The sequence below is a fragment of the Dermacentor albipictus genome, chromosome 8 (genome assembly GCF_038994185.2).
Source record: "Dermacentor albipictus isolate Rhodes 1998 colony chromosome 8, USDA_Dalb.pri_finalv2, whole genome shotgun sequence".
NCBI lineage: Eukaryota > Metazoa > Arthropoda > Arachnida > Ixodida > Ixodidae > Dermacentor > Dermacentor albipictus.
The window spans coordinates 101354709-101381086 of NC_091828.1; the positions used below are offsets into that span (position 1 = coordinate 101354709).

General features: G+C 44.5%; 1 protein-coding gene across 14 annotated transcripts in view; it reads left to right on the plus strand.

The window, feature by feature from the left end:
- Positions 1 to 26378, plus strand: part of LOC135913743 (oocyte zinc finger protein XlCOF6-like) — a 63339-nt gene that overhangs the window by 18174 nt on the left and 18787 nt on the right. For 3 of the 14 annotated variants that reach the window (XM_070523846.1, XM_070523842.1, XM_070523843.1), the window contains 5 exons: positions 302 to 397; positions 840 to 1046; positions 14045 to 14140; positions 14585 to 14791; positions 21245 to 25219. In XM_070523846.1, the coding sequence (XP_070379947.1) occupies positions 302 to 397; positions 840 to 1046; positions 14045 to 14140; positions 14585 to 14791; positions 21245 to 22644 (2006 nt within the window). In that variant the 3' untranslated portion in view covers positions 22645 to 25219. Of the gene's footprint in view, positions 1 to 12; positions 398 to 839; positions 1047 to 13916; positions 14141 to 14584; positions 14792 to 21244; positions 25220 to 26378 lie in introns of those variants that run through there. The other 11 variants (XM_070523848.1, XM_070523849.1, XM_070523847.1 and 8 more) reach the window with 9 other exon arrangements.

Sequence of the window (26378 nt, forward strand, 5' to 3'; positions counted from 1 at the left end):
ACTATACTGCTTGCAGCAGTCGAGGCCCAACTTTCTGTAACTGCGTTCAACGTAGAGCCGTTGCAATGTGTCTGCCGTTTGTGATTTGTTTAAATCAGATAGGTGCATCTGCGCTACGGCTGAGATATTATAGTAAATATGTCCCTTTTTTGCATTATAGCCAATAATAGCCACTCCGCAGCCATAGCTCCAACTTTTATCTATCCACGCTCTAGCTTCAGCTGCTTCTTCCTTCGAAATTCAAAATGCTCTAGCCTTACGGCAGCAAGCACATGATTATTCTTCGTTGTTGTTCTTGTACCTCACGTTCTAAGGCATCCTGCAGTCGTATCACCACCACTGTGGAAGGTACGATTTCCTTTCTCCAATGTGCTACCGCAACGCTTCTGGAAAAAGGGTGAGTGTAAATCAGTATGGAGGTGCTTTGGGTGAGACTACTTCTACGAGTTTTGTACGATTACCTGTTATTTTGCTGACACTTGTAGGAAAGTTTCCCCATTCGTGCTGTACAAGACAGTCTCAAAATGCGAGCTCTCGCGCAACAGTTTCCACCGTCTCGCTTAAGTCGCAGATCCACCTATTCGTGCCTTGGATAAGCACTGCTGCAGTTCCATTGCGCTCTCCTTAGTTGAAACAATTGAGGGTCTCTTTTAGTAATGTGCAACACGCGTGTGTTAAGTCGCGATGTAACATAAAGGTGGCCCCTCCCACGCGCCAACACATACGCACTGAACTGTTAGTGCTGCAAATGCTGTTTCGTGTGTCTCTTCTTCAGCCACCATTATTCTCACGTTTTCTGTTGCTAAAAGGACTGTAATCACTCCAATTCTTTTTTGCAGGCCTCACAAATGCGATGAGCCTAGCTGAAAGTATCACTGCCAGAACGGCATGCCACGCCCCTCCCATCGTCGTCGGTAAGGTCGAGGTTAGCACACAGTGCAGCTTCCCTCTGGCTGACAAGTCTGTTGGGTGCTCCTTCAGAGCAGGCAGCGAGTCAAGGAGCGTGCAGACTACGGAGACTGTGGATCAGTCACACTCCACTACAGGTGGGCAGTGACCGGCACTTCTCTCACATTTGCTTGTTTGTGCGAGTTTGTGGTAAATAGCCAAGTTTGCCTAGTTAGTGCGAGTTGCCCAAGTGTGTATGACATTATGCTGCCGAGGACATATTAGTTGGTTTGTGATTCTTGTCTGCATTCTGATTGGGGGAAGACGCCAAAATACTGCTCTATTGAGCACACTGAAGCACCTTAGGTGGTAGAGCTTAATCAAGAGCCCCTTTGCCCTGGTGTTGTTATAGCTCTTATGTTGCTTTAGGATAACGTTAAACGCAGTGAGTCTCTTAGTTATGCGTAAACCAGTATATTAGAGTAAAAACGTGAATATAGATCAGTGCAGAATGTAAGTCGACCCCTCTGCTTGAGGTCAATAAGATTCAAACAAAATTCTTTAATGCAGTTAACTACAACACATGCTTCGTTTTATCGATATGCTCATTCACTGGTGTGCATCAAACATGTCCACTTACGAACGGCTGATCCAGATCGCTTTGAATGAATTGACACTTTGGGCAACTGAAAGCATCTTCTGTTTCTCCACTGGAAAAGCTGTAGCTGTGGTTCTTTCGCAATAGAAAAGGGGCTTACAACCATACGTTATGTTGAAACTATATGAAGCCATACTGCCAGTCATACAAGTCCACAAGTTTTGAGGGGTTTTATTCAATAAGAAGCTGAACTTCCTAGTGCACATAGATAGTCTGAAGATTAAAACAAGCAAGACACTTAACATTCTGAAGGTCCTGTTCTGCAAGCGCTGTAGCTCCAACTGCAAATGTCTTCTATATATACAGGGTGTTTCAGCGAACACTTTCAAATATTCTTAAAAAGAAAACCTCTTCAGAAGGAACCTGCTAGCTGTGGCGGACACCAGGAGGTATCAAGGGAGGGCTAATGAGTCAGCTGATTAATTAAACTTCGCTAATTAACTTTTTAATTACAAACCCTTTGTGGCTATCGTCAATCCTGAGTTTGTAGCCTTGGAGAAGACGATGTCATATCAGTTTTTAAAACAAAGGAAAGTCGTCTAAAGCGTTGCAGCACAAGACAACCTGACGTTTTTTCCGCTCATAAACGAAGCTCTGCGCTTGAGGAGTGCCGGAAGTTTCGAGCATACCCAATGTCCACTGGTGACGTGTTGCAATGACTGCGGCAGCCAGTTCAAAATGTACGTGCTATTTTCATTAGCTAGGAAGCCTCGACGCTCAGCATAGGGTGTAGCCAGCATTATCTTTTGCTTACTTATTCGGTGGACTAGTCATCGACAACTACGCAGCTGTCGATATCAAGATGCTGTTGGGTGCTGGCCTGGTGCTCTGCCAATGCAGTTGCCTCCAGAAGCAGTCCCTTATTTAATTTCCACTCACATTACGCTAGCTTCGTTAAAAGAATAAAGCCACACTTTTGTTACAGTGCAGGGTTTTCTTTTAGCGATGCCGATGTTGTGACATGCAACTCTCAGGAGTTATTTTTACGTGGTATGGGCTTGACAGCTAAAATAAACGTTGACAGTTGACATTTTAATGCATTTGAGAACTATTCAAAAAATTTTGGTATTCAAGAATTGTGGCTATTTAATTCGTTATTTGAAAGTTTCTAATATTGACACACGCCTAACTAGAAGGTTTGGAAATGTGCATTGCTGCCGATCGCATCCCTGTAGCATCCCTGCAGCCTCCCTGTCTCCATCTGTGTAGCGGGAACACATGACATCAGTCAAGCAAGCTAACCAATTGACTACTCACTTTGCATCATTGATAATTGTTTCAGCATTAATGGTGAATGAATATTCACAATAGTTGGAACGTTGATTAACTTATTTCTATAAAAAATGTAACACAAGACAAGACAGTACACAAGACAGTACACAAGAATTTATCACAACACTCACGTACTTCCGAAACAGCAAGTATAATCTACTTGTGCTACAGCTTGCTCCCTGTTGGTCTTGAAGTTTCTTTCCGTGACCGTCCTGAATTGCCCTTATTGCGTTTTTGGCTGGAAATCTGGCGATTGACGACATGTCAAGCTGAGATATTCTGTCGCAGATTGACATGTTATGTTTTAATTTGCTGCTAGTATAAGTTCTCGGGAGCAGCATAATGGTGAACACGTTTTTTTAAATGTTTAGAATGTTTTGCACTTGGTTACTGCAATATCACCTCAGTGCTTGGCTGGTCGAGCTCTGCGCCAATATGTGGCTGCCCTGCATGCAAGTTGCTCCGGTTTCCATCTCCGCCTATCCGTAAAAATGCCCAGCTCCCCTGTGTTTTTCGTAATACTGTACCCGCTTAGCGTCCCAACAAAATGCTCACCATACACGCTGCTTGGATAGTTCTTGCGGGTATCAACGACCAGGTGGCTACTGCTTAGGTTGGAGAGGCATTGCAGGCTGGCTCCAAGTCGCTGGAAGTGGGCTTCACGTACATCACATCATAACGAAGAACCGGTAAAGGCGGAGCTTAGCCCTTGTTGCTCGGCAAACGAGTTGAACAGGAAAAGCATGGGTAGGGAGGAGGGTAACTTGTAATTGTCCGTGACTCTCTAATTATGAGGTGCTTCCCTTGAATTCTGGCGAAAACGTTTTGCTCTAGCTGTACCCGACATGTCTACAGAATTTGTCCACACCATCCTAGGGACCCGTTAACTGGTAAAAAGGGAGCATAAATGGATCGGGTCACTTTTTATGTTCTTGATCGCAAACGTTGGCTTCGGGAAACCATACAAAATGCAATCATTTCAACGAGGTGCTACTGTACTTGCAGTATCGTGCTAATGTAAATCGCACATTACATTTTCAGCTGATTATAATAGCATGACTCTGTTTATGAAGTACACAAAATCGCCACCAATGCCACTCATCAAGCTTTTAATGGTGTGTATTTAGGGCCTCTTTAAATGTGGGACTGACAAGCCCAATTGCACGATGTTCCTGCGTAATCTAGGCAGCTGCAGGGGCATTTTTAGCAATGAGATTGCAGTCAACTACAGTGTCCGTGCTCATGTGATATTCATTCCTGTAAAGGCACAACAAATAAATGTTTATCCATCAGGTATGCCCTCAAAAGCTGAATGTGTGATAATATACCAAGTCAAGATAAATTCTGATAATTAGATGACTTACTCAGCTGCATTGGTAATCTCCAAATATACTGCTGCCTATTTGGAGTTGCAAATATATGTAGGCAATAGGCAACAAAGCCGGATATAGCATTGAGCAAAATAATTATGTTGATTGTAGAAATAATGTGGAAAAGGGAAAAAAAAGATAATATGCCAAAGGCATTGTCGCATCTTCCAGATTACCTGTGTAGTGCCTTACTTTATAGGGTTTTTATTTATACTTTATAGGGTTTTTTAATTAGTTTATAGTGTTTAGTTTATAGTGTACAGTGTTACTTAGTTTACAGGGTTTTATACTTTAAAGGGTTAATTATTTAGTTCGCCGTTTGGACAATTAAACCATCCTCCCCCCAAGCAATAGGATGAAAAAGCTTAGTCGTAACGTGAAGAGACGGGTGGTCATCGCAATATGTACAAAATGATTAGATACCTACATCCTGATGCACTGAAACCACACCTATGTCTATTTAATGCCACGTGGACAGCTGGATATATTCCGTCTTCGTGGAATGAAGCCGTAGTCATTCTAAGACTTAAGGCAAGGACCAGTCCTCTGCCACCAGCTGCACGCCAGTAACCCTAACAAGCTGTCTGTGCAAACCGAATGAAAAAAATAAACGAGCACTTAATCTGTTTCCTAGAAGATAACAAAACACTGGACCGCTTCCAGTGTAGTGTTTGAGATGGTAGGTCCGCAATAGATCACCTTGTTCACGTTGAGGCACAAATCAGAGATGTGTTTATACATAAGCAGTTTTTACTTTTGGCATTTCGAGGTCTAGAGAAAGCGTACAACATGGTGCTTCGGGATTCTGCAAGATCTTTCCGCGATGGGGGTCCGTGGAAATATGTTAGACACAGTCGAAAGCTACTTGTCTAACCTCACATTTCGTGTAGGAGTAGGCACTGCTTTATCTAGAACATTCACCCAGGTAGCTGGCATGCCGCAAGCGGGTGTGCTTAGTTGAACGCTCTTTGTTGTAAAAATGAATTCCCTGTGTAGAGTCATTCCATGCACTATATTTTATTGTATGTCTGTGACGCGCAGATAGGTATCATATCATGTAATATTTCTATCTGCGAATGACAGGTGCCGCTTGTATTAAATAAATTGTCTGAATGGGCGAATGTAAATGGATTTAAAATGTAGAAAAGTACATGCATACTCATTTCAAACGAAAGAGTCGTGACCACCAGTACCAAAACTCACAATCAATCGAGAGGAACTATCTGTGAGCAGCGAACACAAATTCCTGGGAATAGCTCTACACTCTAAGTTTCCCTTTATCGTCCATCTTAGATGATCCTTTTAAACATATTGTCACGCACAACATAGGGTAGTGATGGAAAATGTCTCCTGAACTTGTACAGGAGCCTTGTCTGCTCTCGCCTTGACTGTGGTGCTATAGTCTGTCATTCTGCAATGCCAAGCGCACTAAATATCCTATACTCTGTGTACCATTTAGGTGTCTACCTCACAACTGGTGCCTTCAGGACAAGCCCTGTATTAAGCCACTATGTAGAATCAAACAAATTGTCATTCTGTCTACAGAGGCGATATTCCACCGTCACATATTATCTGAAGGTAAACGTGAATGCTGAACATCCTTGTTACACAACTGTAAACGATGAGCCCTGTGCCGTACTTTTTGATAATCGGCCCACAGCGAGGGAGCCCCTTCTTACTGCATGTGAGGAATTTCAATGAAGAAATGCGTGAGCCACTTCTAGAACACCATCGAATGCTTCCAGCAAAGCTGTCACCGCCGCGGCAATGGCAGCTTGTGGAACGTGACGTCATTTGTTGAAGTCACTAATAGTGCTCTTGAGATGCACGTTTTAATCTACTTCCTTGAACTTTGGTCGAAGAACTGCTGTCAGGAGTTTTACACTGATGCATCAAATTCACAGGCTGACGTGTCTTATGCAGCAATCGGTCCTTTTTAGAGTCCGGCATATTGCATTGGCAAACCGGTATATTTATGGCTGAAGCCTATGGGCTATTGTCGGCTGTGAGGCACATCAAACAAGTAAAGCTAGAGAGGCCAACTATACTTACAGACTCATTAAGTGCTAACAAGGCTTCAGTATCACTACAAAAGCATTAAAATCCTGTAATTAGTGACCTTTATAGACTCCTGGGCTCTGTTTATGCATCTCATCAACATGTCATAATATGCTGAATGTCAGGGCACAGAGGCATCAAAGGTAATATGCTCGCCGACGAAATAGCCACATCCACAATAACAAAAGATTTCAACTCATTCATAGCTGTTCCCGCCATAGATTTGAAACCTTTCCTTAAAAAAATTAAACCCTGTTGGCAATGCATGTGACATGCCCAAACCTCAATTAAGTTTAATCTATTTAAAGCACAGTTAAGCACTTCCCTATTAATAATAAAATCACGACAAACCGATGTGCTGTTATGTCGAGTAGGAATAGGGCACATATACTGTACACACAACATCTTGTTGACTGGCGACGAACCTTCTACATGTGGCAGATGTGGTGAAATGCTGACCATCATCTATGCTCTTGTGGAATGTTGGGAAGCAGAAATTCACATGAAGACACACTTTCCTTTAGCTTACCGACAGCATATCCCCTTACATCCAGCACAGTTTCTTTGCAAAAACCCATTAGTCGACACCCAATTTTTGAATGACATTCTTACATTGCAAGTTATCAGTAAAAAAATATGTAGGACAGCCTTTACCAGAGGCTGTTGCTGCATTAGGTACACCTTATAGAGCATGTTCCTCCAGGCCCTTGCATTCAACATTTATTATCATAGCTCGCATCTCTGGTCATTGTTGTTTTAATACTTACATATTTTATGCGTTAAAGTGACTGATTTTCGGCCTATATACAGCCTGCTACATTCACCATTCTATAGTACATTACTCCATTTCATAATCAATTCATTGAAAACCCATTACCATGTGTATGGTGCACTTTGGCCATATCTGGCCCTTGCGCCATAAAACCCCATACATCAATCAATCAGTCAGGTTTGTTTAGACCATTATTTGCCCGTTTCAGCAATCATTTGCCACAATGTTGCGATGGCAGAGCACAAGGAGCAGAATATAATGCATGCCAAATAGTTTTCGCTTTGAGCAAAACTGCAACTGAAGATGTCGTACATTGTTAAGCCTATAAGGACGACACTGAATAAAGCTCAGGAAGTCAAATAGTCTTCTCAGATAAAGAATTTTGAGATCACTAAAAAGAAGCTACATGGGCAACTCGTTTCACACTGAGAGGAGGCTGTTTTTGCAAACATTTGAGGGTTGTATGCAGTTATTTCTGGGGGTTATATACACGCAATTTTTTGTGCGAAAGCAGTATGTCCAGTACACGAAAATCTGCCAGCGGCAGCGGTGACACCGAGCGGTCATGCTAAATATTGCCGATGGTGCAGAGTAAAAACACGTCAAAAATTCTCAGATTGACTTCAAATTTATCAGGGAGGTTGCTGCAAACAAAGTAAATCGAGGGCTATGAAAAGAAAATTTTGTAAATTTCGGTCTTGGTGGGAAATGATCCTGGGCCTCCGAGGAATGGGAAGAGCATGCTTCCCCGATGCCACAGTGGCTCCATGGTTCTGCTTGGCTGAAGGTGTGCCTTGTGCATGTGTCATTGCACATATCAAGTCTTACTAAAGGTGTGGCCCAATGTGTGCTTCAGTGGGCATGAGACGGTGCAGCCAAAGGGAAGGAGGCCTTCGTTTGTTCCACCATACCTGAAATCACCCTCAAGACCTCCCAAATGAAAAAAAAAGAAACTAAGCTCATCATTAGTTTTAGTAACTGTGTTTTCTGCATTTCATAACATTACTTTTCTTCTATTTATGCAGCATCCAGGCCTTCTATTTCTTCATCAACAGCCAATGGTCACAATTCACTGCAGGGACTCCTCCGCCAAGATAATCTCTGTGACAATGAAGCTGATAAACTGTTTTGTCTGGAAGCACATGCCAGGGTCCGTACTGGCGAGCATCCTTTTAAGTGCCATTTATGCCCTAAGAGCTTCTCCAAAAGAGACAATCTAAAGAGCCACTTGCGTGTCCATATGGGCAAGCGACCATTTCAATGTCCTTTATGCCTTCAAAGATTCCCGCAAAACTCCAAGGTCAAGGAACACCTGCGCACGCACACAGGCGAGAAGCCATTTCAGTGCCCTTCATGCCCTCAGTGCTTCGCATTAAAGGCCAACCTTAATGTCCACCTGCGCACCCACACAGGTGAGAAGCCATTTCAATGCCCTATATGCCCTCAAAGTTTCTCGCGTAAGTCCAGCATGAAAGACCACCTACGCACCCACACAGGCGAGAAGCCATTTCAATGCCCTTCATGCCCTCAAAGCTTCTTGCGAAAGCCTGACCTGAAAACCCACCTGCGCGTCCACACGGGTGAGAAGCCATTTCAATGCCCTTCATGCCCTCGAAGCTTCTCGCGTAAGTCCAGCATGAAAAACCACCTACGCACCCACACAGGCGAGAAGCCATTTCAATGCCCTTCATGCCCTCAAAGCTTCTCACATAAAACCAGCATGAAAAACCACTTGCGCACCCACACAGGTTAGAAGCCGTGGCGGTTCCTTCATTCCTTCGGAGCTGCTCTTATAAGTCCAGCATGAAAGACCACCTGCGAAACCACACAACGAGAAGCCATTTCAATGCCCTCAATGTCCTCAGAGCTTCTCTCAAAAGCCAGACATGAAAGACCACCTGCGCAATCGCACCGCAGAGAAGCCATGTCGGTGGCCTTCATGCCCTCAAAGCTTTTCGCATAAGAACAGCATGAAGGAACACTTGCAAACCCAAACAGACGTGAAGCTGTTTCAATGCCCTTCATGCCCTCTGTGATTCTCGTGCAAGTCCAACATGAAGGAACAACTGCACACCCATGCAGGCGAGAAGCCATTTCATTGCCCTTCATACACTTGGAATTTCTTGCTGAAGAATGCCGTGAAGTAAAAACTGACCATTCATACAGGTGACCGACCTTACTGTTCTGCCACCTGCTCCAAGTACTTTGCACTTGCTGATTACTTGAGCAGACATAAGAGGACACAGCACAACAGGCGTTGAACTTAGGAATCTATAGATATGGAGAATGCTACAGGGTGTTCTGCTGCATCATATAGGACAAGTGTCCCTATGTGCTCTTAAAAAGGCCCTACAATGGTTTCTTTGTGTCACCATATTCGCTCTAGATCTATTGTCAGCATGTCATAAGACAAAGAGCAATAGAAATAATGAAAATCGACCCACACAAGCGCATTATCGCTCATAAAGAAATTCAAGATATACAGCACAAAGAAAACAAGAGTTAAGCTCAACCTCCGCTGGGATTTTAGCCGCTCTAAATTCCACATTTCACTTTGCTATGACTTGATGTGGCGACGTCAATGAATAGCAGCTGGACATCAGGAAAAGTCGGCATGCCATAGTTGCCAAGTCTGCTCAGCCTTTTCATGGAATACCCATTGCCTCCACGATCTGGTGACTGTACGCAGATGGGATAAATCCCACAATTGAACAGCCAGATGCCATTGTAGCAGCACCACCACCAGAAAACCAGGAATAGCTTCATTCTTTGCTCGGAGCTGTAAACTACTACAGTTAATTCCTGCCTCTAGTGTCTGCGCTGGCCCATCCCTTGTACAGACTACTGTGTTACAACCAGACATGGGTGTTGGCAAGTGCCCACGAAAGATCCTTTCATGACATCAAACCTGTGCCAGCGGCAACAGAGGTCCAACAGAGCAGCATAGTGACACGTCTCACCAACAAGGAAGGAAAAGTTTATTGCCGGAAAGTATGACTGTCACTTGAGTGAAACTACAGGAAGGAGTTCTGGAAATACCCGAGATGTGGTCATAAGCTGGTCACGAACACATTCACCACAGAAGGCCATACACAGAAATTTGAGCGCCTGGAGAAAACAAAGATAAACTTATACATGCTCTTCTTACAAATATAGAAACGTATCGGTACAAGTTTACACCTACAGTGGTCTTACTGCTATATCTATCCTCCTTGTTACATCTGGCTGGTACTATCTGTGCAAGTAAATGTTGAGCTGCAATGTGGTAAAACTCCCCAAGAACATTCTCGTGAAAGTGATATGCTCGGTCCAAGCAATGGCTGGAAATTTCACATTGGGTTTGAGCAGGCTTCTTGTCACTTTGATTAATTATTTAGTCGGCAAATGCCTCTTTCAGAAAATTTCTTGGACACCACTTCACACTAAGGCATAAAATGTACGACATAAGGGCTAACGTGAACAAAATTCTTGTCCAATTTTTTCAGGGTACCAGGTCACGGTGAAATCCAATACATAGTTGTGGTTCACTGTTGCACTTGTGCATTAAGGTGCGAAACTGCTGCACATGATTTTTTGTTTTTTTGCTATAAAACTATGGCACACTTTTCATCTCGTGTCACGTGCCCGAAAAGTAAATTTAGTGAATACGTGTGCGGCACCATGGAGAATACAGACACTAGGAAACATGACAGCACCAGAAAACATGACAGCGCCATGCTGACAAATGCAGCTACATATAGTATAACCGCTTCAGCTGCTAGCAAATGTGGTGGTGGTGTACTACTGGGCAAAGGCCATCACTACCCTGAACGGTGGGATGCTGAAGGACACGGCCAATCGATGACTTACCTGGGCCAACATTTTGATACTTTTTGCTAGATTTACTAGCCATAGAAGCTTCAAGTACGTACTTTATATAGTGGAAAACTTCTTTCAGTCAAAACCTCCTGATAAATGTACTTTGTTAAATCATCAAAAAAGCCACATGATTTTCAGTGAAGCTAAGATAGGGTAACAAAAATATTTTTTTAAATCGCTGGTTTTGTAAATTGAGATTTGCTATTTTAAGGTTTGTCTGTATTCACATTGTTGCTATGAAGCAGCTTTAGAATAATTGATGTTATCTTTGGTGGCTGTACTTCTGTATATATTTCCTACATCTGCGTGACTAATTCTTTCAGTATTATTATGATTATTTTTTTTTCATATGAACTTTTCCTATTAGGCTCATGTGTTCGTTGCCTCTAGGTTCTGCTATGTCTGGTGTTATTTTGGAGACTCTGATATTGTTCTATTTATGCTTCTTCTTTCCACAAATAAGTACTTGTTTACAGCAATTGATTTTTAAGGAGTTTACTTGGCGTTGGAGGACAAAATAAATGCCTGTGTTTAATGAGTGTTCATTGTCTGTTCTTGTTGTTATTTTAGTACCCTCATGACAGCATGCAATGCAGTTATTTTAGCATTTAATTGCATTTGGGGCTCCAAGAGAAGTGATGGCCAGCATTGCTAAGCCCAGTGGAGGGAGGGAGAGAGATATGTATGGGCCGCACGCCGCTTTGTGAGAGTGAGGATGATGTGGCGTCACGACGATGCTCTTTCCCCTCACGCAACTCCTGGTGTTCTAGAGTAGTGACAGCAGGTGTGCCTGTTCACCTGCTCTGCTTCGTCGCGGCACGCTCTTGAGGCACGTGTCACAGCCAATGGGATTTTAGGTGCCGTTTCCCTGAGGCTATAGACACCAGCTTTTTCGCTCAATGCACAATTTGATGCTTTCTCATAAATAATCTCTAGAGAATAACAATGACATGTTTATGTTGAGCTCACGTTCGCGCTTCGTCTGCAAGGTCTGTGCTGTGCAAGGTCTGTACTGTGCGAGGCACGCAACGATGGAGCAGCTGCAAAGCTCAGGCGATAGGCAAAGCAAAAGCGGTGTTTTAAACATGCACCCTTAGAGTGCCACTATATTACAACCTGCTGATCCGTGCACGGCAAGGTGCCCACACAGTTCCATTTCCCACATGGCCGTGCTATGCTAGCGTGTGGCTGATAGTAAGAGTGGGTAATCGAAAGACTGCTCCCAAATGCCCATAATCATTTCAAGTCCGTGGCACTTTCATGTTCTGCTTTGAATGAACGCGTGCGGTATTGTGGTTCCCTCAAAGTTTTTCTTGCCCAATGCACGTAACGTGTACTTTCACAGCGGGGCTCGGTGTGCTTAGACTAAAGCAATGTCATTTTAATTTTGCTCGCCACTCACGGCGTCTGTAGCTCCTTTGGTTATACACTACTTTAATTATAAAGTACAGCAAGCCTAGTTAGCAAATTTTATTAGGATATGAGGTTTTATATATTTTTTGATAATTGAGAGCTTGGTTAAAACGAAATTACTTGATTAAATCAAGCAACATACCATAAAATATGTGCAAGAGCAAAAAATGTCACTTTTGCCTACGTTCACACTTATTGTTGCAGTTGAGCATGTACTGTGCCTTCCCGAGAGAAACAATTAAGCATTCTTAAAAGCTATATGGCCATGATACTAAAATCACCAGAACTCAATTAAACCTACTATATCCACATTTTGCTTTTTAATTACTGCAATTCAGGCAAGACAGTTGATTCTAGGTTTTCATTGCTCATAAATGTGACAGTTAGAGTATCGAACGGCGTCTAATATAGTGCAACAAAAACAAGGATACAGTACAAGAAATTGAACAAACATAATTTGGCACTTGTGTGTCTGTGTCTCATTTCTGCTTGTGACCTTGTTTTTCTGCACTTCACTACATTCTATGATTGACCAAGAGGCCCACATTTCCACCCTTGTAGAGAACAGAAAATTTCGTTAGATTGAGATTTGAATGTGTATATCTTAAGGGGGGGGGGGGGGGAGGTGTAGCTCCTCGAGTCACGATGTCTGCATCATTTATGGGTGCAAATTTTTTTAGCCAATTCTGTCTAGTATAGCGGCATAAAAAAAAAAAACCACAGAAACTGAGCTCAGGTCAATTGATGCTACTTACCCAATGTTACTTCAGTTGACTCAATCAGACTGCAGAGTACTGCTACACATGACAGCTTTATTTAGTACTTTAGTACTGCTACACATGACAGAGGCAATTTTCGGCACATGTTCAATGCTCTGTTGTGTTAGCAATGGTGCAGTAGTTTTGTTTTAATCCTTGAACACTGGTAAAGGAAGCATTATGTGTAGGGGTGGACGAATATTTGAAGTTTTGCATATGAATGGTATATTACACGCTAAGTATTTGTATGCTAAAATGATTAACTATTTGGCAATTTCGATTATGTAAAACTAGCCAGATATCTTGCAATAACGCGGTGTTAAAGTTGTTACTGTTTTCCGTCTGCTAATAGAGTATCGCATGGTATGACATGGTAATATAAATTGGACACCAACCACAAAAATGAAAAGATTGTTTAAGTGGAGCTTTGTTCACAATCATTGTGAACAAAGTTGCCTAGTCGCTTGCAGCTCCAATAATACGTAACGCTTCACTTAAATTGTGGTGCCTACGCGCCTACAAAATTTGTCCGAACCGTTTCAGGGGCCCTTTAACGGAGACGCATCAAGCGGGAGACAGCCCCAACTTTAGTGTACTAGAACATTATTCTAGTACACTATAGCCCCAACCATTTCTTACAAATAGGCGGATGTGACGTCGTAATGCAGACGTTCTGGGCCGCTTTTGTCTGCAACCATAGAGATGGTTGCAGCAGTCGAGGCCCAACTTTCTGTAACTGCGTTCATCGTAAAGCCGTTGCATTGTGTCTACCGTTTGTGATTTGTTTAAATCAGATGGGTGCATCTGCGCTACGGCTGAGATATTATAGTAAATATGTCCCTTTTTTGCATTATAGCCAATAATAGCCAATCCGCAGCCATAGCTCCAACATTTATCTATCCACGCTGTAGCTTCGGCTTCTTCTTCCTTCGAAATTCAAAATGCTCTAGCTTTACCGCAGCAAGCACATGATTATTCTTCGTTGTTGTTCTTGTGCCTCACGTTCTAAGGCATCCTGCAGTCGTATCACCACCACTGTGGAAGGTACAATTTCCTTTCTCCAATGTGCTACCGCAACGCTTCTGGAAAAAAGGTGAGGTGTAAATCAGTTTGGAGGTGCTTTGGGTGAGACCACTTGTACGAGTTTTGTGCGATTACCTGTTATTTTGCTGACACTTGTAGGAAAGTTTCCCCATTCGTGCTGTACAAGACAGTCTCAAAATGCGAGCTCTCGCGCAACAGCTTCCACCGTCTCGCTTAAGTCGCAGATCCACCTATTCGTGCCTTGGATAAGCACTGCTGCAGTTCCATTGCGCTCTCCTTAGTTGAAACAATGGAGGGTCTCTTGTAGTAATCTGCAACACGCGTGTGTTAAGTCGCGATGTAACATAAAGGTGGCCCCTCCCACGCGCCAACACATACGCACTGAACTGTTAGTGCTGCAAATGCTGTTTCGTGTGTCTCTTCTTCAGCCACCATTATTCTCACGTTTTCTGTGCTGTAAAAGGACTGTAATCACTGCAATTATTTTTTGCAGGCCTCACAAATGCGATGAGCCTAGCTGAAAGTATCACTGCCAGAACGGCATGCCACGCCCCTCTCATCGTCGTCGGTCAGGTCGAGGTTGGCACACAGTGCAGCTCGCCTGTGGCTGACAAGTCTGTTGGGTGCTCCTTCAGAGCAGGCAGCGAGTCAAGGAGCGTGCAGACTACGGAGACTGTGGATCAGTCACACTCCACTACAGGTGGGCAGTGACCGGCACTTCTCTCACATTTGCTTGTTTGTGCGAGTTTGTGGTAAATAGCCAAGTTTGCCTACGTAGTGCGAGTTGCCCAAGTGTGTATGACATTATGCTGCCGAGGACATATTAGTTGGTTTGTGATTATTGTCTGCATTCTGATTGGGGGAAAACGCAAAAATACTGCTCGATTGAGCACACTGAAGCACCTTAGGTGGCAGAGCATAAGAAGAAGCTTTAGCTCGAGTGCTCCTATCTAAATTCATGTAAAAGGAGAATTGATCTTTCTCGGCGACCACTGCACCGAATTTGGCGAGGTTTGTTGCATTTAAAACAAAAGCTAAAAATGTAGTGACTGTTGGTTTTGTATTTTCGATTTAGGTCGTCAATTCTTTATTAAATATTGACAAAAATCGAAAATTTTCGAAAAACGAAACTACCCCAAGTTTACAACTCTGTAACTCAACAAAGAAGAAGGATAATACAATTCTGTGAATTGCATCTAATAGTACATCTAAAGCGGGCAAAATTGAAACGTTACACACGAGTATATAAATTTTTAGTAATATGGAAATACAGCTTTTGCAGTACCCGTGTAACCAACGAAACAAATTCACGTAAGATGTAAAATGACGTATCGAATTTGTCCGCTTTGAATGGTCTAATTGATGCCATTTACAGAACCGGGATATCTGTTCTTGATGCAGAGCTATGAATTTGTAAACTTCGTGCTTCTATTTTTTTCAAACGGTCAAATATTTGAAAATCTATTTAACAAAATTCAGGCCGTAAATTGAAATTCCCCTTCCAACAGTCACTAGAACTTAACTTTCTCTCTTAAATGCATCAAATTACATTAAATAGGTCCAGGGGTTGTCTCAGAAAAACGTTCTTGCGTTTTACATGTATTTGATAGACTGCATCGGAGTTGGGCCCGAGCTAAAGCTTCCTCTTAATCCAGAGCCCTTTTGACTGAGCTGGCCAGTAGGATCCTTGAACGAAGAAAGCCAACAGAGCGCACGATGGTCTGTGATTACTGAAAGGGGCTTGGCATATAAATATGGGCGGAACTTTGAAACAGCCCAGATGAGAGCTAGACATTCGCGCTCTGTAATAGAATAGTTGCTGTCTGCAGTTGTCAGGAGGCGGCAAGCATAGGCTATAACGTGGTTGTGTCCATGTTGGCGTTGCGATAAGACGGCGCTGATCTCATAACCGCTGGCATTGGTTAGAAAAAATGCGGCAGCCTGAGGGGAACCCCACATAAAAGGCAGGCACGTCTTTCTTAAAAAGTTCAGTGAGTCGTTGAGCGATCACTGTGATATCTTTCACGAACCGTCGGAAATTAGAACAGAGCCCCACAAAGCTTCGGACGTTTTTGACAGTACATGAAAAGCCGTTACTGCTCGAACCTTCTTCGGGTCGGATTGTACTCCGGGAGCATCGACGAGATGGCCTAGCACTGTAATGTGTCGGCGCCTGAACTGGCACTTCGAGGTGTTTAATTGGAGTTCAGCCTTGCAGAAGACGTCAAGGATAGCTGCGATTCACTCAAGGTGCGTCTCAAATGTAGGAGAGAATACAAGAACATCGTCAAAGTAACAAAAGCAAGTTGACTATTTTAAACCTTGAAGCAGAGACGAAAGCGCTCTTTCCTTGGTCTTGCTCATCGACGGAAATCTGCCAATAACTAGATCGAAGTTCGATGGACAAAAAGTATTTGGCACCGTGAAGACAATCAAAAGCATCGTCGATTCATGGTAAAGGGTTAATGTCCGTTTTAGTAATTCGGTTTAGGTTGTGGTAATCAACGCAGAAATGCCATGTGCCATCTTTCTTTTTGACGAGCACGACAGGCGACGCCCAAGGACTATGAGGGCTTAACAATGCCTCTGGCGAGCATCTTGTTTACTTCCTGCTGAATAACTTGCTGCTCTGGCATAGACACGTGATACGGTCGATGGTGAATGGGAACAGCATCACCAGTGTTTATTCGATGGGTAACAAGGGATATCTGACCAAGTGGTCGATTGTCAGTGTCAAATATGTCGCGGTAGGAAAGCTAAAGGCGATATAAGGCGGCTGCTTGGTCAGGTGCGAGGTCCGGAGCGACCATGGAACGTAATGGGCTGTCGAGGTTCAAGGCATTCTGCAGGTAATCAGGAGGATTTGGAGACACTTCGGCTGCAAAAGCAGTGACATGGGCGTTTGTCATTGACCGGAGCGTGGCCATTGCTATACCTTCAGGTAAAACTTGCTTCCGCTTCGTCAAGCCAAAATTAATAAGTGGGAGACACATCCGATTAGCGGCTAGGGTTGCGACGGAGTTGGCACAGAGATGTCGCGTGCCCGGAGGACATCACGAATAGGTGCGACGACATAGTCGCCATCAGGCATGGTTTCGAGGCCGATTCGATGAACATTAGGGCTTTTGGAGGTAAGCAAACAAACGCTGTAGTGCAGAAGGTGTTCGGTTGTTCGGGGCAAATGTCTGAAAGAAGAGGAAGCTCAAGGCACAGCGAACTGGTGGCACAGTCGATGAGGGCAGAATGCATCATCAGAGAGTTGAGCCCGAAGATTAGGTCATGAGGGCAACTGGTCAGCACGGTGAACAGGACTGGAACTTGGCAGCCAGCAATTCCTATGCGAGCAGTGCACATACCCTTGATGGCAACAGTGGCGCCATTGGCGACGCCTACTGCTCGAGTGATGGCAGTCGTAAGTACTTTTTTGAGGCGACCACATAGGTTAGCGCTCCTTATGGACACTTGGGCTTCAGTATCAATCAATGCCGTCAACGGAATACCATCTAGGTCTCCTTCAATTAGGTTCGTGTTGATGAGGAGCATCAACGGAGGATTTGGACAGGACAAACATGATGCAGCACTACCTCCTAGAGCTGCACGGCCTAGTTTTTCGTCCGGGAGGGTCCATAATTGGTCAGCGACAAATAGCGGCATGAGTGGGGCGACAGGGACCGATGGCGCTGAGGTGACGGCGAGCGAGCAGGATGACTGACATCGACGGATACGTCTGTAATGGCGCGGGTCGGCATATGGGCGAGGATACCGGGAAAAGGTGCTCGAATACGGTGACGTGGCCAATGCGGAGGCAACGGAAGCAAATGGCTTGTCCTCCGGAGTTTTCTACTCGGTAGGGTTACGGTATCTGGGAGGGGAATAAAGATTGCCGTGAGGCATAGCAGTTGGCACCATTCGCGCTTCAGGTTGGGAGACGGAACAGGTAGCAGGAAAATCTAGGTTTGCAAATTCTCGCCGCACAACTGCCTGAATGAGAGAGATCGCTGGGGCTGGTTGGTTAATCGCTGGCTGGTTGGGCTGGTTGGCTCGGGGCGAACAATACGCGTGACGTGCTGCTTTGAAGGTGGTGAAGTGGTAAGGTCGACGCAAGATGACATCGCAGCTGTGTTAGGGAGCCGGGAGAACTGTGGAATGACGTACCGGCTTTTTGTGAGCTGAAAGCGGTGGTATTCCTCGCAGGAGTAGGAGACCAGGTGTCATCACTGAGAGCCATGACCAAAAGTAGGACGGTGCGGCCGCTGCAGAGCTCCGTGGCGAGGATGGGAAACGGCACTCTCCACCAAAATGTTACGCAAACGAAGGATTAAAAGTGGAGACTGTATACAAAATATAGTTACAAGGGATAATGCAGTGCTGGCCAGTTCAGCCGACAGCTCTAAGCCAGAGAGCGGTCTTCCCCCCTTTTCTTGAGTGATGGCGCCCATGCTCCTCGTTCACACAATCAAATTCCATACGCGTGTAGCTATATCATCGGTTGCACTGGCTGGTTGCTTCTTTTTCTGTGCATGGACTGATCCAGTGGTCCTAAACTGACTAAATGTCGATGCAAATCTGGTGCGAGCTGGCACACGACAGCCAGGATGTTGGACAGCATCGATGCCAGCTGCGCGTCCACTTTCTCAGCAACAGAGTACTGGATTTGTGCTGGCGTGGCTATTTGCACAATATTACCGCTGCGGTGTTGAAACCTTGATCCTCAAATGGACGAGGTCACAGGAGTGGTAATGCAATAGCTATGTCACGCGCGCACCTCAAAAACAAGCACTTTAAAGGGAAACGTCAACGCGTTTGTAAAACTGGCACTACGAGCCACAAGAACTAACAACATGCAGCCACTGCCACGAAAGGCCTCCTTGCTCCGCAAACGAACCTTTCCTTTGTTTCATGCAGTTCCTAACATGCAGCGATTATAAACAAACAGCACATGAACATAACGAATAAATGAACGGATAGTGACGCCTCGCATCTAGCTTGTCAGGTAGCCACGTCAGATGTGGTTGAGACAAAGACAACAAAAAGCAAACCTGTTGGCAACGACTGCCAGAACTCCCAAAACGGGTGACTGTGCAGTGGGCGATGGCTAGCCTCTTTCTTGCACCTACCAACAAAAGAAAAGATAATGCCAGCCAGTGTCTAAGCTGAGCGTTGAGGCTCCCTAGCCTGGGGAATCATCACAGACATTCTGAATTGAAGCTGCTGTCACCGCAACGCGTCATCAGTGGACATTACGTTTGCACTAGCTTTCCGGCGCACAACGTTCACCGCATTTTGTTTTCATGCGGGAAAAAGTACTTTATTTTGCTGGCTCCAGGGCGCTACAGAGAGACTTTTTCTTTGCATTAAAAATTTACACGGCATCATCGTCTCCGTGGCTACAAACTTGCCATTGGCAATAACTGCCAAACGCCACTAAATAAAATGTTTGTTAGACAATTTTAGGTAAATAACTATGTAATTCGCATGTTTCTTACAATTTCTGATGTCCGCCAAACCTGAAAACTTGCTGCTTAAGAGATTTCCTATTTTTCTTGAAAAACCTACTTTTGCGATTTTTTGAAAGTGTTCACTGAAACACCCTGTATCTGTCGTTGCTTAGTACACAGTAAAATGTACTCGTTGCATAATTTATGGCTTGGCGAGACAGTCATGCCTGTCGCAATCAGATGCAGTTCATAATCAAGGTCTACACCTACCAACCGGTGCCTGTAGGACATCGCCTACTACCAGTTTGTACTCTTGAAAGTAATGAGCAGAGGTATATTCAAATGAGCAAACATGCACCAAACACGGAAAATTCGTTATCCTTAAAAGAGTACACCCGTTTAAGTTCCTCGCCCCACGCAACTCCGCCTCCTGCACAGTTTCTCGTAATTTTCATGCTTCTAACATGACTTTTTGGTGCTTCCAGCAAGCTGTCAGAATGGCCAAAGTGGCTGTATTCAGTGTTCATTGGAATACACTTGAGCAGACCGAGCAGCGCAGTGCTTGCTATAGCAGAGGGGCAGCACAAAGAAAAGTATGCTGAGGGTATTGCGAACCAACTAGATACTAGGCAGGTGCATTAGTAGGCAGCTATACGAAGTAAGGATAGTCGTTTTATTTGTTGTATAAAATTGTAATCATTAGCGCACAAGCACATATGAACACCTCTCATTCGATCATCATGCGCACCCGTCAAAACGCGGGAGTGAGGAAGCGCAGTAGCAGCAGCGGGCGAATTGACTTTCATGCTGCCTCACTTCAACGGAAACTAAGCAGTGAAAATGCAGTGTACACGAAGCTAACAGCTCTCAGCATTTGCCTGTGTCCACACCACAGATTGCCTTCAAAACGGGACTCACGTGGCCGCACTAGCCGCGTCGTACACAGGAGCCACCATAGTAGGATGCCGACACGCACCCCCCCCCCTCTGGCCCCTGAAATTTGGCACGAGCATACTTCCCCAACAGCATGGTGGCCCCACCAAAGGTGTGCTTTGTCGTACGAAAGCTGCGGCCTAGTGTGTGCGTCATTGGGCACCTGACTGTGCATGTCAGTGGGCAAGAGGTGGCGTAATGTCATGAGTGTATAAAATAAAAAATTAATGTCCAATTGAATGCTTCTGAGCTGTCCTTCAAGTTACGACCTCCTCACGAGCAAGCGAGTGCATTGAGACATTCGGTGTATATTGATGTGGCCTTACTGAGGTGCAGTAAGAGCACAAGCAAGAGCTTGCACAGACAAGGAATGCATGGAAAAAAATTCACCAAGGGGACTGTAATGCTTTTGTATTCCCACACCTAAGCAGTCTTGAGTGCCTCTGCCAAATTTTCTTCAAATTTCTCCCGAGGTATTGCGTATATTTTGTCTGAGCTATTCTGAAAGACGCTGCGAGCTTCATTTGTTGGCGGGTTATTTGAAGAAAAATAAAGCTTGTGCTAGCTGGCTCATGAAGCATGAGCCAGCTAGCACAAAGTCTTGAAGCATTCAGATGCTGAAATATTGAGTAAATCAAATGGACCACTAGGCTTCATTTGTTCCACCATACCTGAAATCACCCTGAAGACCTCCCAAATGAAAAAAAAAACTAAGCTCATCATTAGCTTTAGTATCTATGTTTTATGCATTTCATAACATTACTTTTCTTCTATTTATGCAGCATCCAGGCCTTCTATTTCTTCATCAACAGCCAATGGTCACAATTCACCGCAGGGACTCCTCCGCCAAGATAATCTCTGTGACAATGAAAGTGATAAACTGTTTTGTCTGGAATCACGTGCCAGGGTCCGTACTGGCGAGCATCCTTTTAAGTGCCATTTATGCCCTAAGAGCTTCTCCAAAAAAGACAATCTAAAGAGGCACTTGTGTGTGCATATGGGCAAGCGACCATTTCAATGTCCTTTATGCCTTCAAAGATTCCCGCAGAAATACAATGTCAAGGAACACCTGCGCACCCACACAGGCGAGAAGCCATTTCAGTGCCCTTCATGCCCTCAGTGCTTCGCAATAAAGGCCAACCTTAATGTCCACCTGCGCACCCACACAGGTGAGAAGCCATTTCAATGCCCTATATGCCCTCAAAGTTTCTCGCGTAAGTCCAGCATGAAAGACCACCTACGCACCCACACAGGCGAGAAGCCATTTCAATGCCCTTCATGCCCTCAAAGCTTCTTGCGAAAGCCTGACCTGAAAACCCACCTGCGCATCCACACGGGTGAGAAGCCATTTCAATGCCCTTCATGCCCTCGAAGCTTCTTGCGAAAGCCTGGCCTGAAAACCCACCTGCTTGTTCACACGGGTGAGAAGCCATTTCAGTGCCCTTCATGCCCTCGAAGCTTCGCAGTAAAGAGCCGCATGAAACTCCACCTGCTCACCCACACGGGTGAGAAGCCATTTCGGTGCGCTTCATGCCCTCAAAGCTTCTTGCAAAAGGCTGACCTGAAAATCCACCTCCGCACCCACACGGGTGAGAAGCCATTTCGGTGCCCTTCATGCCCTCAAAGCTTCTTGCGAAAGGCTTACCTGAAAACCCACCTGCGCACCCACACAGGTGAGAAGCCATTTCAATGCCCTTCATGCCCTCGAAATTTCTCTCATAAGTCCACCATGAAAGACCACCTAAGCACCCACACAGGCGAGAAGCCATTTCAGTGCCCTTCATGCCCTCAGTGCTTCGCTTTAAAGGCTCACCTGAAAGTCCACCTGCGCACCCACACAGGTGAAAAGCCATTTCAGTGCCCTTCATGCCCTCAGTGCTTTGCATTAAAGGCCAACCTTAATGTCCACCTGCGCACCCACACAGGTGAGAAGCCATTTCAATGCCCTTCATGCCCTCAAAGTTTCTCGCGTAAGTCCAGCATGAAAGACCACCTACGCACCCACACAGGCGAGAAGCCATTTCAATGTCCTTCATGCCCTCAAAGTTTCTCATATAAGTGCACCATGAAAGTACACCTGCGCATTCACACAGGCGAGAAGCCATTTCAATGCCCTTCATGCCCTCGGAGCTTCACAGTAAAGAGCCACATGAAAAGGCACTTGCGCACCCACACAGGTTAGAAGCTCCATGGCAGTATCCTGCCATGGAGCTGCTCGTGTAAGTCCAGCATGAAAGACCACCTGCAAAACCACACAACGAGAAGCCATTTCAATGCTCTCTATGTCCTCAGAGCTTCTCACAAAAGCCAGACCTGAAAGGCCACCTGCGCAACCACATAGGAGAGAAGCTATTTCAATGCCCTTCATGCCCTCTGAGATTCTCGTGCAAGGCCAACATGAAGGAATAACTGGACACCCATGTAGGCGAGAAGCCATTTCATTGCCCTTCATACACTCAGAAATCCTCGCTGGAGTGTGCCATGAAGCAGCAACTGAGCATTCATACAGTTGACCGACCTTACTGTTCTGTCACCTGCTCCAAGTCCTTTGCACTTGCTGAGTACTTCAGCAGACATAAAGAGGACACAGCACCACCATGCAGTGGAGTGGGTCAGCAGGTATGTTGAACTTAAGTTAGAAATCTATAGATATGGAAAAAGCTACAGGGTGTTCTGCTGCATCAAGTAGGACAAGTGTCCCCATGTGCTCTTAATAGGGCCCTGGAATGCTTTTTGTGTGTCACCATATTTGCTCTAGATCTATTCTCAGCATGTCATAAGGCAACGAGCAAAAGAAATGATGAAAATCGACCCACACAAGCGCATTATCGCTCAAAGAAATTCAAGATATACAGCACAAGGAAAACGAGTTAAGCTCAACCTCCGCTGGGATTTTAGCTGCTATAAATTCCACATTTCACTTTGCTATGACTTGATGTGGCGACGTCAATGAATAGCAGCAGGACATCAGCAAAATTAGGCATGCCATAGTTGCCAAGTCTGCTCAGCCTTTTCATGGAATACCCATTGCCTCCACGATCTGGGGACTGTACGCAGATGGGATAAATCCCACAATTGAACAGACAGATGCCATTGTAGCCACACCACCACCAGAAAACCAGGAATAGCTTCATTCTTTGCTCGGAGCTGTAAACTACTACAGTTAATTCCTGCCTCTAGTGTCTGCTCTGGCCCATCCCTTGTACAGACTACTGTGTTACAACCAGACATGGGTGTTGACAAGTGCCCATGAAAGATCCTTTCATGACATCAAACCTGTGCCAGCGGCAACAGAGGTCTAACAGAGCAGCATAGTGACACCTCTCGCCAACAAAGAAGGAAGAGTTTATTGCCGGAAAGTATGACTGTCACTTCAGTGAAACTACAGGAAGGAGTTCTGGAAATACCCGAAATGTGGTCATCAGCTGGTCACGAACACATTCACCACAGAAGGCCATACACAGAAATTTGAGCGCCTGGAGAAAACAAAGCTAAACTTATACATGCTCTTCTGACAAATATAGAAACGTATTGGTACAAGTTTACACCTAGAGTGGTCTTACTACTATATCTATCCTCCTTGTTACATCTGCTGGTACTATCAGTGCAAGTAAATGTTGAGCTGCAATGTGGTAAAACTCCCCAAGAACTTTCTCGTGGAAGTGATATGCTCAGTCCAAGCAATGGCTGGAAATTTCACATTGGGTTTAGCAGGCTTCTTGTCACTTTGATTAATTACTTAGTCAGGAAATGCCTCTTTCAGAAAATTTCTTGAACACCACTTCACACTAACGCATAAAATGTACGACATAAGGGCTAACGTGAACAAGGTTCTTGTCCAATTTTTTCAGGGTACCAGGTCACGGTGAAATCCAATACATAGTTGTGGTTCACTGTTGCACTTGTGCATTAACGTGCAAAACTGCTGCACATGATTTAGGTTTTTTTGCTATAAAACTATCGCACACTTTTCATCCCGTGTCACGTGCCTGAATAGTAAACTTAGTGAATTCGTGTGCGGCACTACTGAGAATACAGATGCCAGGAAACATGACAGCACCAGAAAACATGACAGCGCCATGCTGACAAATGCAGCTACATATAGTATAACCGCTTCAGCTGCTAGCAAAATGTGGTGGCGGTGTACTACTGGGCAAAGGCCATCACTACCCTGAACGGTGGGATGCTGAAGGACACGGCCAATCGATGACTTACCTGGGCCAACATTTTGATACTTTTTGCTGGATTTACTAGCCATAGAAGCTTCAAGTACGTACTTTATATAGTGGAAAACTTCTTTCAGTCGAAACCTCCTGATGAATGTACTCTGTTAAATCATCAAAAGAGCCACATGATTTTCAGTGAAGCTAAGATAGGGTAACAAAAATATTTTTTTAAATCACTGATTTTGTAAATTGAGATTTGCTATTTCGAGGTGTGTCTGTATTCCCATTGTTATTCACAGCTTTAGAATGTGTGATGTTACTTTTATTGGCTGTACATTTGTGAATTTTTCTTACATCTATGTGACTAATTCTTTCCATATTCTTTTTTTTTGCATATGAACTTTTTTTATTAGGCTCATGTATTCGTTGCCTCTAGGTTATGCTATGTCTGGTGTTATCCTGGAGACTCTGATATTGTTCTACTTATGCTTCTTCTTTCCACAAATAAGTACTTGTTTACAGCAATTGATTTTTAAGGAGTTTACTTGGCGTTGGAGGACCAAATAAATGCCTGTGTTTAATGAGTGTTCATTGTCTGTTCTTGTTGTTATTTTAGTACCCTCATGACAGCATGCAATGCAGTTATTTTAGCATTTAATTGTATTTGGGGCTCCAAGAGAAGTGATGGCCAGCATTGCTAAGCCCAGTGGAGGGAGGGAGACGGATATATATGGGCCGCACGCCGGCTTGTGAGAGTGAGGATGATGTGGCATTACGACGATGCTCTTTCCCCTCACGCAACTCCTGGTGTTCTAGAGTAGCGACGGCAGGTGTGCCTGTTGACCTGCTCTGCTCCGTCGCGGCACGCTCTTGAGGCACATGTCGCAGCCAATGGGATTTTAGGTGCCGTTTCGCTGAGGCTATAGACACCAGCTTTTTCGCTCAATGCACAATTTGATGCTTTCTCATAAATAATCTCTAGAGAATAACAATGACGTGTTTATGTTGAGCTCACGTTCGCGCTTCGTCTGCAAGGTCTGCCCGACCCATGTACTCTCGGTACCCGGGCCAATTCTGTACTGTGCGAGGCACGCAACACAGGAGCAGCCGCAAAGCTCAGGCGATAGGCAAAGCAAAAGCGGTGTTTTAAACATGCTACCTTAGAGTGCCACTATATTACAACCTGCTAATCCGCGCACGGCAAGGTGCTCACACACTTGCATTTCCCACATGGCCGTGCTATGCTAGCGTACGGCTGATAGTAAGAATGGGTAATCGAAAGACTGCTCCCAAATGCCCATAACCATTGCAAGTCCATGGCACTTTCATGTTCTGCTTTGAATGAATGCGTGCGGTATTGTGGTTCCCTCAAAGTTTTTCTTGCCCAATGCCTGTAACGTGTACTTTCACAGCGGGGCTCAGTGTGTTTAGACTAAAGCAATTTTATTTTAATTTTGCTCGCCACTCATGGCGTCTGTAGCTTCTTTGCCTATACAGTACTTTGGTTATAAAGTACAGCAAGTCTAGTTAACAAATTTTGTTAGGATATGAGGTTTTATATTTTATTGAAAGTGAGATCTTGGTTAAAACAAAATTACTTGATTAGATCAAGCAACATACCATAAAATCTGTGCAAGAGCCAGAAATGTCATTTTTGCCTACATTCACACTTATTGTAGGAGTTGAGCGCGTACTCTGCCTTCCCGGGAGAAACAATTAAGCATTCTTAAAAGCTATACGGCAATGATAC